The 16110-nt window shown below is 36.6% G+C and overlaps 1 protein-coding gene across 3 annotated transcripts in view; it reads left to right on the plus strand.

Annotated features, from left to right (window-relative positions):
- The window catches only part of ZRANB3 (zinc finger RANBP2-type containing 3), a 305694-nt gene that overhangs the window by 150290 nt on the left and 139294 nt on the right, over window positions 1-16110 (plus strand). For 2 of the 3 annotated variants that reach the window (XM_061439301.1, XM_061439311.1), the window contains 2 exons: window positions 7781-7959; window positions 11446-11677. In XM_061439301.1, the coding sequence (XP_061295285.1) occupies window positions 7781-7959; window positions 11446-11677 (411 nt within the window). The remainder of the gene's footprint in view (window positions 1-7780; window positions 7960-11445; window positions 11678-16110) is intronic. The other variant, XM_061439316.1, reaches the window with a different exon arrangement.

Consider the following 16110-nt stretch of genomic DNA (forward strand, 5'->3'; position numbering starts at 1 on the left):
GTGCTATATAGTAAGTTCTTATTAGTTATCTGTTTTATATTTTGTATTATATATATATTAATCCCAATCTCCCAATTCATTCCACTCTACCCTTCTCCCTTGGTATACATACATTTTTTAATGTACATTGTGTCTCTATTTCTGCTTTGTGAATAAGATCATCTATACCACTTTTCTAGATTCCCCATTTCTGTATTAATGTATGATATTTGTTTTTCTATTTCTGATTTACTTCACTGTGTATGTCAGTGTCTAGGGCCATGCATGTCTCTGCAAATGACAGAATTTTCTTCCTCTTTATGGCTGGGTAATATTCCACTGTATATGTATCAGATCAGATCAGATCAGTCGCTCAGTCGTGTCCGACTCTTTGCGACCCCATGAATCGCAGCACGCCAGGCCTCCCTGTCTATCACCAACTCCCGGAGTTCACTCAGACTCATGTATATGTATACACATCTTCTTTATCCTTTCATCTGTTGTTGGATATTTAGATTGCTTCCATGTCCTGGCTGTTGAAAGTAGGGCTGCAATGAATATTGTGGTGGATGTATGTTTTTGAATTAGAGCTTTCTCTGGATAAAAGCCCAGAGGTGGGATTGCTGGGGTCCTATGGTAGTTCTATTTTTGGTTTTTAAAGGAACCTCCATACTGTTTTCCATAGTGGTGGTGTTAATTTACATTCCCACCAACAGTGTAGGAAGATTCCCTTTTATCCACACTCTCTCCAGCATTTATTGTTAGTAGATTTTTCATGATGGCCATTCTGATCACTGTAAGGTGATACCCCATTGGAGTTTTGTTTTGCATTCTAATGATTAATGATGTTAAGCATCTTTTCATGTGCCCCTTGGCCAGCTGTATGTTTTTGGAGAGATGCCTATTTAAATCTTCGGCCCATTTTTTGATTTTTTTTTTTTATACTGGGCCTCATGAGCTATTTGTATATTTTGGAAATTAATGCTATGTTGCTTTGTTTGCAAACATTTTCTCCCATTCTGAGGGTTGTCTTTATGCTTTGTTTATGGTTACCTTTGCTGAGCAAAAGCTTTTAACTTTAATTGGGTCCCATTTGTTTATTTTTATTTTTATTACTCTGGGAGGTGGGTCAAAAAAGATCTTGCTATGATGTATGTCATAGAGTGTTTTAAGTTTTCCTCTAAGAGTTTTATATTGGCTCACCTTACATTTAGGTTTTTAATCCATTTTGAGTTTATTTTTATGCATGGTGTTAGGGAGTGTTTTAGTTTCATTCTTTTACATGTAGCTGTTCAGTTTTCCCAGCACCACTTATTGAAGAGACTTTTTTATCCACTGTATATTCTTGCCTCCTTTGTCATAGATGAAGTCACCATAGGTGTGTGGGTTTATGTCTGGGCTTTCCATTTTTTCCCATTAATCTATATTTGTGTTTTTGTGCTAGTACCATAATGTCTTAATTACCATAGCTGTGTAGTACAGTCTGAAGTCAGGAAGATTTATTCCTCCAGCTGCATTTTTCTTTCTCAAGATTGCTTTGGCTATTCAAGTTCTTTTGTGTCTCCATACACATTGTACAATTTTTTGTTTGAGTTCTGTGAAAAGTGTCATTGGTAATTTGATAGGGATTTCATTGAGCCTGTAGATTGCTTTGGGTAGTATAGTCATTTTTCACAATATTGATTCTTTCCATCTAAGAACATGCTATATCTCTCTGTTGGTGTCATCTTTGATTACTTTCATCAGTGTTTCATAGTTTTCTGAGTACAATCTTTTGCCTCCTTAGGTAGTTTTATTCTTTTTGTTGCAATGGTAAATTGTTTCCTTAATTTTTCTTTCTGATCTTTTGTTGTAAGTGTATAGAAGTACATTAACTTTGTATCCTACAACTTTATCAGATTCATTGATTTGCTCTAGTAGTTTTTTGGTGGCATCTTTAGGATTTTCTTTTTATACTATTATGTCATCTGCAAACAGTGACAGTTTTACTTCTTTTTGAGTTTGTTTTCCTTTTATTTCTTCTTCTCTGATTGCTGTGGATAGGACTTCCAGAATTATGTTGAGTAAGAGTGAAGAGTGGGAATACTTGTCTTTTTCCTCATCTTTGAGTAAATGCTTTCACTTTTTCACTGCTGAGAATGATGTTTGCTCTAGACTTGTCATATAAGGCCTTTATTATGTTGAAGTAGGTTCCCGCTGTGCTGCTTTCTGCAGTTTTTATCATAAATGGATATTGAATTTTGCCAAAAGCTTTTTCTGTATATATTGAGAAGATCATTTGTTTTTTATTCTTTAATTTGTTAATATATCACATTGATTCATTTGTATATATTGAAGAATCCTTGGATTCCTGAGATAAATCCTACTTGATCATGGTATATGATCCTTTTAATGTGTTGTTGGATTCTGTTTGCTAGTATTTTGTTGAGGATTTTTGCGGCTGTGTTCAAATGTAATATTGGTCTGTAATTTTCTTTTTTTGTGATATCGTTGTTTGGTTTTGGTATCCAGGTCATGGTGACCTCTTAGAATGAGTTTTGGAGTATTTCTCCCTCCGCAGTTGTTCCATTTATAGATGTATTCTTGATATACTTAAGAGGAAAGACGAATTCCACGTCCTCCTGTTCTGCCATCTTGACTCCTTCCCACTCTTGCGTATTTTTAAAAGAACTTTTCTGTCTCTTCTTTACTGCCCCCTCCAAGTAATATTTATTCAGGGGGATAAGTACACTGCATGGAAGACAATACAAGCTCAAAGTCAGTATTTTCCTTCCAGTCCTACCCCTGCAAGCCCTCCCTCCAATGGTTATGCTATCAATAGTTCCTATCCTTCCTTCTTCTTTTCTTTCCTCTTTCCCTTTCTTCCCCTCTCTGTCTTCTCTTCTCTCTCTCTCCTTTTTCAGTACTAACTGGATTATATTCACCATACTATTTTTCTTTCAGTACAGTATTTGCATCCTATGGCTTTCCAGTCTTTCCATATAAGAATATTACCTAATGTCTCATTATATGGAGGTACCATAATTTCTCTAACCAATATCTTCTTTAGTGATTTTGTGTACTATGCAAGCATATCCCTGGATAAACTGAAATGACTGGACTTGCTGGATGGCCACATTACTGGTTTAGATCCACAACAGTGTATAAGTGCAGATTTCTTCGTACTCTCTCCAACACTGTTATCATATCTTTAGTTTTTGTTCATCTTATTCTATAGGTGAAAAAATGGGTTCTCAAGGTTTTGGTTTCTTCATCCCTAAGTATGAGTGACCTTGGGCATTTTTTGATGGTTGTTAAGCATACTTAACATATATAAATTGATCATTCAGTTCTTTTCTCCATTGGATTGTTTGTCTTTTTTTTTTTTCTTTCCCCTTTTGATAGAAGCTTTTCATAAATTGAGGAACTTGGCCTTTTGTCATTTGTATTACATTTTGTTGTTGTTTTGTTTCCATGTAATTCTCTCTGTATTTTCCTTTATGTTTTTTGGATTTGGTATAGTGAATTAAAATGTCTACTCTGTTTTTATTTCTACACATATTTTTCTATTACCTTTCTTTGTTCCTTCTTAGTACATAAATATTTGATCTTTCTGGAAATTGTCTTCTAGTGAGGGGTGAGGCAAAGACCTACTTTTATTACATTTCCAAGTGGTTAGTGCAGAGAAATGAAGAGTTTTCCTTGACTCTCTTAGGGTCTCTGGCTGGGTCTGAAAACTAAACTGACCAAGATAAATTGGATAACAGGAAGATATGCAAATTATGCTGAATTTTTTCATGTACTTGAGAACCATCACAAGAAAATGAGGACTTGAAGTGACCAGAACAGGAAATTGGTATACCTTTTAGATAATGAAACAGTAAATTTGTGAAAAATTGACAAGGCAACAGGGTTTGGGCTAGGGCTGGTATATGGTGAAAATATAACTAGGAAGATAAGGGTTAGTTTAATGAGGTTTGTTTGTAGATTCGTCTGGTTCCTTCCTGGAGTTATAAGAGTCTGTGGCCAGAAGGAGAATTTATTTCCTGCCTTTAGGTGCAAAGGAGGAAGCGTTTTCTGCATTTAATACTTCTTAATTTTTCTATGTGGATTTCTTTAATTCAGTTCTTCATTAAAATTTTAAATCTACACACCTAAAAGGGTCCTCCAAAGGGGTATCTTCTAGAACAAATAGACCGCCTATTCTAAAAACAATCCAGATCTCAACCCTAAAAGCTACAAGCTGCTTATAACTTGAAAATCAGCAAAAATTTTGTGTTTCAAAAATTTTTCAATCACCAGGCATCTTCTGTATATAGTTGCTATCTAAAAGTTATCATGATGAAAAATAAAAAGAAAGAAAGAAACAGACATTAGCATGTCAGGACCATTGTTATTTAGTTGATCTTAATAATTTTATGGAAAAAGACATTTAGAAAATGTAAAATTGTTCTCCCTAGTATAACAATGATTGATTATTATGAAAATATTGATAAAATGTTCTCTTGAAGTTAGTATATTCTTTATATAATTCTTCCTAGGTAGTTACCTAAACAGCTGTATTATTATTGAGTCAAGGATTTTGTTCCAAATAGGTGATTTAGGCTTAATTGTTCTGAAACATTGTGTTATTCTACTTTAACAAATGCTATGGTAGTTAAAGCCAAGAGCTTTAAACCACCTTTTGAATGGGGTTACTTCTTTATGCTTAAGTTACTTGAAGTGTGTTATTGCTTTTATAACTGAATGTTAGGCTATTTAAACTTATTTGCAAAGTATTGAAACCTAAGTACATAATTTGAAAGTTTATTTCTCCAATAAAAATAGTTTCATACAGTTATTTTCCTTTTGATAAATTTTATCTAAAAAACAGCTATTCTATGCTATGGATCATTTCTTTCCTTAATGGGAACATGAGACTACATTAATATACTTTTATTTTTTAATTTGGAATCATCTTTTGTTTGAATTTGTCCTATTAAACTATCTTGTACTGATGGTTCCCAAAAAAGGAACAAGCAACAGCAAATACCTAAAAAATAAATACTTGAGAACATTAACAACTGATTGCTTTGCTTGCTTTACTTTGTGTAGGTAAATCTTTCTAGTTTCTCGAAATCACCATTATTCATTTAACTAAATGATCTTTAACAAAGAGATGATGAATTTAGGGTTGTTTCCATGAAAGATAACTAGATAAAAACAGACTGGAATCTCATTTTTTAGGTGAATTGTCCAACCAGGATAGGGTATTATCTTCAGATAATTCAGATACCTGATCAGTTATGCAGATTCAGAAATTTGTTCTTTTCGGTGATTCCAAGTTAGATTCTGAAATTTCTCGCTCAAGCTATAAAACTCAAGGAAAACTTTTCATTTAAATCACAATGCCTCCTTATTGATATATATTAAGACATGACTTTCCTTTGCTCTCCAAGGAAATGAGACTGATTTGGTTTTTAATTGGGTTTGCTGCTGCTAAGTCGCTTCAGTCGTGTCCGACTCTGTGTGACCCCATAGACGGCAGCCCACCAGGCTCTGCCGTCCCTGGGATTCTCCAGGCAAGAACACTGGAGTGGGTTGCTGTTTCCTTCTCCAATGCATGAAAGTGAAAAGTGAAAGTAAAGTCGCTCAGTCGTGTCCGACTCTTAGCGAGCCCATGGACTGCAGCCTACCAGGCTCCTCCATCCATGGGATTCTCCAGGCAAGAGTACTGGAGTGGGGTGCCATTGCCTTCTCCTAATTGGGTTTAGTGCTGCTATAAACACTGGGGTGTGTGTATATTTTCAAATCAGTTTTCTCCAGATATGTGCCCAGGAGTGGTATTACTGGGTTATATGGTTACTCTATTTTTAGCTTCATAAGAAACCTCCATACTCTTTTCCATAGTGGCTACACCAATTTGTTTTCCTACCAACAGTGTAGAAGGGTTCCTTTTTCCTCCACACCCTCTCCGGCATTTATTAGTTGTAGACTTTTTCATGATGGCCATTCTGAGTAGTGTGAGGTGATACCTAATTGCAGTTTTGATTTACATTTTTCTAATATTAGTGATGTTGAACATCTTTTCATGTCTGTTGGCCATCTGTTTGTCTTCCTTGGAGACATGTCTGTTTAGATCTTCTATTCATTTTTTGACTGGATTGTCTTTTTGATATTGAAACATGAGTTGTTTTTGTGTATGTTGGAAATGAGTCCCATGTCAGTCATTTTGTTTACAACTGTTTTCTCCCATTCTGTAGATTGTCTTTTCTTCTTGTTTATGGTTTCCTTTGCTGTGCAAAAACTTTTAAGTTTAGTTAGGTCTTCTTTGTTTATTTTTGCTTTTGTTTCCATTACTCCAGGAGATATATTGAAAAAAAATATTGCTCCTGTTTATCTCAGAATGTCCTGCCTGTTTTCCTCTACATTTTACAGTATCTGGGAAGACCTACATCCTTGACCTCAGGAGCAGACAGTATTAGGAAATTTTAAACACTGGTTCATCAGCTGATGCCTGGCAGGCCAAAACAGACCACTCTTAATCACACTAAGTGAAATGCACCAAAGTACAGGTAGGCAGCTCATTGATACTATGTAAATTTAGCAGCAAGCGAAATATAAGGACCTGATGGTAGAATCTGAGTCCCAAAGAAAGCATTCTATTCCCTAAGATATTGCAGAAGAAAAGAGAGCCCTATATCTAGAGAAACTGAGATTAAGAAAATGAGTTATGAAACCTTGAAAGGAAGCAAAACCAGGAACTCACAACTATGGCACAGATTTGTGGTATGGTCCACACACACAAAATAAGGCCATGACTCAGTTCCTGGAACTGTGCCCGTGATCAGAGTTGTTGCAGGAAAGAAGCAACATTAATGATCCCAAGCCAGGTGATGATTCTTAAATCTCTTAAATTGTTAAGAGATTTAAAGAATCTCTCAAATCTTAAATCTCTACTGTCTTGGAACTAAGTTGGTCCCAGAACCTAATTTAAGTGGGTTTCAGCTCTAAGGATTGGAAGGCTTCAAGGACTAGGAAACATATCTAATGGTACATAGTCATTCTTTGGTTCAGATTTACAAAAGTAAATTTTGTAAAAGCTTGTTCTTTTCTCTTAGAGCTAGAATTTACCATTAGGTCGACTATGTAGAGCTAAAGTTTGGGTTGTGTGCTATTTCTTGGAAGGAGGTATAGAATATTAAGATAAACCAGTCCATTCTGAAGGAGATCAGCCCTGGGATTTCTTTGGAAGGAATGATGCTAAAGCTGAAACTCCAGTACTTTGGCCACCTCATGCGAAGAGTTGACTCATTGGAAAAGACTCTGATGCTGGGAGGGATTGGGGGCAGGAGGAGAAGGGGATGACAGAGGATGAGATGGCTGGATGGCATCACTGACTCGATGGACGTGAGTCTCAGTGAACTCTGGGAGTTGGTGATGGACAGGGAGGCCTGGCGTGCTGCGATTCATGGGGTCGCAAAGAATCGGACACGACTGAGCAACTGATCTGATCTGATCTGATAGTAAAATGTGTAGGTTGTGCTTTGTGTGTGTGTGTGTATGCATGTGTGTCCATTCCTAAGTTACCTTTACCTGTTCCCATGTCCTGCCTAACTTATCCTCTATTTGTTGTTAAAATACAAGATAGAAAAAATTTATCTTCATCTGGATCTTGTTTCAACTTTGAAAACTTTTGACTCTGTACTTGAATGTTATGCCTTAAAACTTTGAAATGGTAACTAGTAATATAACTGCTCTTGGAAAACTTTTAGTAATTTGCTTAATAAATTTGTTTAATAATGTTTAATATTTGAACATTATTTATTTGTTTCTAATTTAGATGGGTCTAGGAAAGACAGTTCAGGCAATTGGCATCGCTTACTTCTATAAGGAGGAATGGCCTCTTCTAATAGTGGTCCCTTCATCTCTGAGGTATCCTTGGACTGAAGAAATAGAGAAGTGGATCCCGGAGCTGAGTCCTGAAGAAATCAATGTTATCCAGAATAAAACTGATGTTGGGTAAAAACAACTTTTTTAATCTTTAAGAAAAAAAGCCCTCCTGTGTATAATTAATGTATAGCAGTGTTTGGAATGAAATATCGCAGAATTTAGAATTAAGAAAGTAATGTTGCTGTTGTTCAGTTGCTCAGTCATATCCAGCTCTTTGTGACCCCATGGACTGCAGCATGCCAGGCTTCCCTGTCCTTCACCATCTCCCAGAGCTTGCTCAAACTCATGTTCATTGAGTCAGTGATGCCATCCAACCATCTCATCCTCTGTCATCCCCTTCTCTTCCTGCCTTCAATCTTTCCCAGCATCAGGGTCTTTTCTAATGAGTTGGCTCTTTGCAACAAGTGGCAAAAGTACTGGAGTTTCAGCCTCAGCATCAGTCCTTCCAATGAATATCCAGGACTGATTTCCTTTAGGATTGACTGGTTGGATCTCCTTGCAGTCCAAGGGACTCTCAAGAGTCTTCTCCGACACCACAGTTCAAAAGGATCAGTGCTTCAGTGCTCAGCCTTCTTTGTGGTCCAACTCTCACATCCATACATGACTACTGGAAAAACAATAGTTTTGACTAGACAGACCTTTGTTGGCAAAGTAATGTGTCTACTTTTTAATATGCTAAGTTGGTCATAGTTTTTCTTCCAAGGGGCAAACGTCTTTTCATTTCATGGCTGCAGTCACCATTTGCAGTGATTTTTTAGCCCAAGAAAATAAAGTCTGTCACTATTTCCATTGTTTCTCCATAAGAAAGTAATGTAAAGAATTTTATTTTCCATTTTAAAATATGAATTACCTATCTAAAAACCAACCATATATTTAATGTTATATGTTCCTTTATGGTATTTTTTTTTAATGTAAAATATACATGCTTTAAAAACGTATGAATATACCTACTTTGTATATACCTTAAATATACTTTAAATTGACTATTTTGAAGTTGAAAAATAAATTTTCCAACTTTTCAGTGATTAACTTGAAGTTTGTGAGGTTTTATTATCAGCAACTATGGCAGGTTTTGCCTTCTAAGTTGTTACTTTATATGCAAGTTTTATGTGTAACTCAAAATTAATGTTAGGCAATTTTACTTTTTTATTATTTCAATTTATAGTTTTAATATTTTCTGTATTGAAAACATTTGTTTTGTGACTGTTTGAAGTCCTTATTCTAAAATCATAGTATAGTTACTGTCTTTTTCTCATTTTGTTTTCCAGCCATTGGAATAAACCAATCAATTTGAATATTAATAGTTTATTACATTGAGTTTCTAGGTGAATTATACAAATTGTCATGTTCCTAGAAGTTCAAAATTACCATTTCTGAGTCACAAATAAAGTTATGTTTCTACTAGAAATAAATATATAGATTTTTGTTAGATTCTTTTGTGTGTGGTATTATTCTTCTATATTTTATTCTCTAAGATTGTTAACATAAAATGTATTTGTAGAAATAAAGTTGGCCTTTGTGAATGTAGAAAGAGGAACCAGACAAAATAGATAGCTGCCTTTTTCTCTTTCAGCCTTGGAATTCTAATTCAGTAAAATATGTCTTCTTGGGCCCCAGAAAATTTAGACACTATATTTGTATAGACAAAATAAAATGTAGGTAATAATTATGACAATTTTCCTCTTTGTTAATAAAGCTGCATGAAATTTAAGACAATAGTTTAGAGAATGTAGAATTTATTATAGCCTCTATAATCATTTTCTATAGCTATACTTTATTAAAAAGTTTACATTGAAGTAGTCTTAAAATATTCCTCTATCATATTTATAGCATTTAAGCCTTCTAGTTTTTATTACTATTTTGGAACTATACTCTTGCAATTAAAACAGTGGCTAATATTTTTAAATGAATAACATTTGGCATATGTTAGATAGTGCTTCAACCCTAGCATGTAACTTTTCTGCAGGATGATAGCTAAGGGCAGAAAAACTTACCCAATGTCTTGCTGCTCTTGCTGCTGCTGAGTCGCTTCAGTAGTGTCTGACTCTGTGCGACCCCTAGACGGCAGCCCACCAGGCTCCCCTGTCCCTGGGATTCTCCAAGCAAGAACACTGGAGTGGGTTGCCATTTCCTTCTCCAATGCAGGAAAGTGAAAAATGAAAGTTATGTCGCTCAGTCGTGTCCAACCATGGGAAAATCTCCGTCCATGGGATTTTCCAGGCAAGAGTACTGGAGTGGGGTGCCATTGCCTTCCCCTCTATGTAAGGCTGGGCAACCTCTATGTAAGGTGGGGTGCCATAAGTCCCTTTATTGAGTGGATTTATCCAAGGTATAAACGCGGTTGTCCTTCAGAAAAAAAAAAAAAGCAAAAACTGTCATATTAGTACTCATATTAGGCTCTTTAGAAGATCTGAATTTTCTGTTAGAAACTGCTACTGCTAAGTCGCTTCAGTCGTGTCCAACTCTGTGCGACCCCATAGACCGCAGCCCACTAGGCTCCTCTGTCGCTGGGATTCTCCAGGCAAGAACACTGGAGAGGGTTGCCATTTTCTTCTTCAATGCATGAAAGTGAAAAGTGAAAGTGAAGTTGCTCAGTCAGGCCCGACTCTTAGCGACCCCATGGACTGCAGCCTACCAGGCTCCTCCGTCCATGGGATTTTCCAGGCAAGAGTACTGGAGTGGGATGCCATTGCCTTCTCATATTAGGCTCTTTAGGAGATCTGAATTTTCTGTTAGAGACTAGAGAACTGCAAAAGACTTGACACTGTCCTGTGTTTTTCACTGGTCATATAGAAAATGCAAAAGTGATACATTTTATTGTTAATGAATATATTTTTCTAATTATCTCATTTTACAGACTCATGGGGAGCACAACACTGTATATACAAATAAGAATAAGACACATTCCCTGTCCTCACCCATCTTATGATAGAATAAGGGAAATAAATATATAAATGAATAATTTCATACAGTGTGGTAAAGAATATTATAAATATATGAATTATATCACCCCAGGGCCAGGGCCTCACTTTTGTTGTCACAGTGATAGGGACTCTACTGGCCTTTAATGAGAGGGTTCAAAATGTGAAATGCCCTGCAGTGCTCTGGACATACCTGTAACATTATCATCTTGCTTATAATCACAGTAGTGCCTGAGATGAAAAACACCGCTATCCCGTTGGTGGAAAGTCTTCACTGAATAGTCAACTAATCTTCGAATTACCTACTTTATATACAAGAATTCTAGATGCATTGAAGCAAATATTCCCAGAAAGTAATTTTCTTATTATCCCAGTAAAGTGTGGCGACCTGGATGTCAAAATATTCCAAAGACCATTTAACTATAAATTTCGTTTTCTTAACCAAATTTTAAATTTGGATTCTGATTTATCATATTTAAAGATGGTAAATTAAGAGACACTGGGTTTCAGCATTGTATCATCTCTTCTTATTTTTCCTCTTCTTTCTCCTCTGTATCTCTTCCCTAAGAAATGTATTGTCTATGATACATTGGTTACCAAAATATTTTTTAAGTACATGGATTATGTTTTCTAGGAGAATATCAACCAGCAAAGTGACAGTTCTGGGTTATGGCCTTTTAACCACAGATGCGGAGACTCTGATAGATGCACTGAATAATCAGAACTTCAAAGTGGTTATTGTAGATGAATCACACTACATGAAGTCCAGAAGTGCAACTCGCAGCCGGATTTTATTGCCAATAGTACAGAAAGCCAAACGAGCCATTCTGCTCACAGGAACTCCAGCATTGGGAAGACCCGAAGAGGTATTAAATTCCTTATATTTTGGGCTTAAAAAAAATGGCATCAATCACTGTTTTTATAATTTTTAAATTAGATGCTTCAAATGCCATAAGAGCACATTGGAAAATTCTAGGCATCTATTTATGGCTAAATATATCTGTTACCATGACTGTTTTTATCTATGTATGTGTGAACCTTGGCCATGCTTATAGGTATATTTATATATGTCTTTTACCTTTATTATAAGATTTTTATATTTAGTATACATTTGTAATAAGCCAACTCTGAGAGACAGCTATGGTGTCACATCTCTCCGAGTATTACCATGGCTCTACATTTGTTCTCTGCTCTGGAAGTCTTCTGAAAGACACATAAAAGTACATAGATAATGATGGTAAAATTCTCAATTTTACCTTTTATATTTTTGCTGTAAATACTAGAAGTGGAAGAGTGGACCCCAGGTAATTTCCTTATGTTCCAAAATTATGTTCCTGGATTGTGGGGTTCATTATATCTTTATAAAAATATGCAAAATGTATCATTTCAGGATGGGAGTATATAAAAGATATGTGTATTCTGCATGATGATAGTAAAATGACTAATCACTTATTGATTACTTACCATAAGAAAGAGAACCCTGACAATACAGTAGTGGTCCTTGTGTCGCATGTAATTACATGCCAGTACCTTCATGCCTCACCCAGGATAGGTGCTATTCCAAGCAAGGGTAAATCCCGGTTTTGTAGATTATGATGATTATACAAATTGGGGATGTTTGGGACTCTTCACCAAAAAAGTAGAAGATTATAAATTCTAAATTAGGAGTTCTGAAACTAGTGTGAGTCTTGCAACTCTGTTTTTCTTTTTCAAGATGATTTTGAATATTCTAGGTCCCTTGAATTTTCCTAAGAATTGTTTTTAATAACTTGGCGACTTCTGTAGACAATCCAGCTTCATAGTTATTGTGTAGGACCTGTAGATCAGTTTGGAATGTATTGCCATGTTAACAATATTAAGTCTTCTAATCCATGAACTTGGGATATCTTTTAATTTATTTAGGTTTTAAATTTCTAACAGTGCTTTGTAGTTATAATAGGATAACTCCTCTGCATCTTTTGTTAAATATTTTATCCTTTTTGATGCTGTTGTCAGTGGAATTGTTTTATTAATTTCATTTGTAGAAATACAGTTGATTGCATATTGATCATGTATACTGCAACCTTGGTGAACTCATTCATTACTTCTAATAGTTTTCAGTGGACTGCTTAGGATTTTCTGTACGCAAGATTGTATTTAAATTGCCTAATTGTCTTGGCTAGAATTTCCAGTACAGTTTGGAATGGAAATGGCAAGTGTGGGCATCTTTATTTTGTTCCTAATCTTACGAGAAAGCATTCAGTCTTTCACCTTTAAGTATTGCCCTTGTTTTGTTCTTCAGTCACTAAGTCACGTCTGACTCTTTGTGAAACCAAGGACTGCAGCATGCCAGGCTTCCCTGTCCTTCACTATCTCCCAGAGTTTGCTCAGATTCACATCCATTGAGTCAGTGATGCTATTTAACCATCTCATCCTCTGCCACCTGCTTCTGCTTTTGCCTTCAATCTTTCCCAACATCTCTTTCAGAACTTTCCACAGTTTATGGTGATCCACACAGTCCAAGGCTTTGGCATAGTCAATAAAGCAGAAAGAGATGTTTTTCTGGAACTCTCTTGCTTTTTTGATAATCCAGCAGATGTTGGCAATTTGATCTCTGGTTCCTCTGCCTTTTCTACAACCAGCTTGAACATCTGGAAGTTCACGGTTCACATATTGTTCAAGACTGGCTTGGAGAATTTTGAGCATTACTTTGCTAGCATGTTAGATGAGTGCAATTGTGCGAAAGTTTGAGCATTCTTTGGCATTGCCTTTCTTTGGGATTGGAATTGACTTTATTGACTATGCCAAAGCCTTTGACTGTGCGGATCACAGTAAACTTTGGAAAATTCTGAAAGAGATGGGAATACCATACCACCTGACCTGCCTCTTGAGAAATGTGTATGCAGGTCAGGAAGCAACAGTTAGAACTGGACATGGAACAACAGACTGGTTCCAAATAGGAAAAGGAGTATGTCAAGGCTGTATATTGTCACCCTGCTTACTTAACTTATATGCAGAGTACATCATGAGAAACGCTGGGCTGAGGGAAGCACAAGCTGGAATCAAGGTTGCCAGGAGAAATATCAATAACCTCAGATATGCAGATGACACTACCCTTATGGCAGAAAGTGAAGAAGAACTAAAGAGCCTCTTGATAAAAGTGAAAGAAGAGAGTGAAAAAGTTGGCTTAAAACTCAACATTCAGAAAACTAAGATCATGGCATCTGGTCTCATCACTTCATGGCAAATAGATGGGGAAACAGTGGAAACAATGACAGACTTTATTTTGGGGGGCTCCAAAATCACTGCAGATGGTGATTGCAGCCATGAAATTAAAAGATGCTTACTCCATGGAAGGAAAACACTTACTCCGTGGAAGGAAAGTTATGACCAACTTAGCATATTACAAAGCAGAGACATTACTTTGCCAACAAAGATCCGTCTAGTCAATGCTATGGTTTTTCCAGTAGTCATGTATGGATGTGAGAGTTGGATTATAAAGCTGAGCACCAAACAATTGATGCTTTTGAACTGTGGTGTTGGAGAAGACTCTTGAGAGTCCCTTAGAGTGCAAGGAGATCCAACCAGTCCATGCTAAACTAAATCAGTCCTGAATATCCATTGGAAGGACTGATGTTGAAGCTAAAACTCCAATACTTTGGCCACCTGATGTGAACTGACTCCTTGGAAAAGACCCTGATGCTGGGAAAGATTGAAGGTGGGAGGAGAAGGGGACGACAGAGAATGAGATGGTTGGATGGCATCATTGACTCAATGGACCTGAGTTTGGGTAAACTCAGAGTTGGTGATGGACAGGGAGGCCTGGCATGCTGCAGTCCATGGGGTCACAAAGAGTTGGACACGACTGAGCGACCTGAACTAAATTGAACTTTCCCGACATTAAGGCCTTTTCCAATGAGTCAGGTCTTCACATCAAGTGGGCGAGGTATTGAAGCTTCAGCTTGAGCATCAGTCCTTCCAGTAAATATTCAGGGTTGATTTCCTTTAGGATTGACTGATTTCATGTCCTTGCTGTCCAGGGGACTCTCAAGAGTCTTTTCTAACAGCACAATTCAAAACTGTCAATTCTTCAGCTCTCAGCCTTCTTTATGGTCCAAGTCTTAAATCCATACATGACTACTGGAAAAACTATTAGTTTTGACTATATGGACCTTTGTTGGCAAAGTGATGTCTCTGCTTTTTAATATGCTGTCTAGGTTGGTCACAGCTTTTCTTCCAAGGAGCAAGCATCTTTTAATTTTATGGTTGCAGTCACTGTCTACGGTGATTTTGGAGCCCCCAAATAGAAAATCTATCACTGCTTCCACTTTTTCTGCTTCTATTTGCCATGAAGTGATGGAAGTGGATGCCATGATCTTAGCTTTTGGAATGTTGAGTTTCAAGCCAGCTTTTTTACTCTCCTCTTTCACCCTCATCGAGATGCTCTTTGGTTTTTCTTCACTTTCTGCCATTAGAATGGTATAATCTGCATATCTGAGGTTGTTGATATTTCTCCGGGCAACCTTTATTCTAGCTTGTTAATCATCCAGCCCGTTGTTTTATATGATGTAGTCTGCATATAAGTTAAATAAGCAGGGTGACAGTATACAGCCTTAATGTATTCCTTTCCCAATTTGGAACCAGTCCGTTGTTCCATGTCCAGTTATGTTGCTTCTTGACCTGCATACAGTTTTCTCAGGAGACAGGTAATGTGGTCTGGTATTTCCATCTTTTTAAGAATTTTGCTGTGATCCACACAGTCAAAGCCTTTAGCTTAGTCAATGAAGCAGAGTTGCTTAGTAGTATCTGACTCTTTTGTGACCCCATGGAATGTAGCCTGCCAGTTCCTCTTCCACTGAATTCTCCATCCAGGCAAAAATACTAGAGTGGGTTACCATTCCCTTCTCCAGAGGAACTTCCTGGACCATGAATAGAATCTGAGTCTCCTGCAGTGCAGACAGATTCTTTACTGTCTGAGCTACCAGGGAAACCCTGATAGCTCAGACAATGAAGCAAAAGTAGATGTTTTTCTGAAACTGCATTCCTTTCCCTATGAGCTCAAGAATGTTAGCAGTTTGATTTCTGGTTCCTCCTAAACCCTTGTTAATGGTGGGTTTTTGAAGATTTCCTTTATCAGGTTGAGTAAGTTCCTTTCTACCCCTTGTTTACTGAGTGTTTAATCATGAAAGGATGTTGAGCTTTGTCAAATGCTTTTTCTTCATTATTGAGGTACTCATATGTTTTTGTCCTTTATTGATAGGCTATAGTATAATAATTGACTTTCACATATTAAGCCAACCTTGCATTCTAAGATAAAACT

Source organism: Bos javanicus, chromosome 2 (assembly GCF_032452875.1).
Source record: "Bos javanicus breed banteng chromosome 2, ARS-OSU_banteng_1.0, whole genome shotgun sequence".
NCBI classification, from domain to species: Eukaryota; Metazoa; Chordata; class Mammalia; order Artiodactyla; family Bovidae; genus Bos; species Bos javanicus.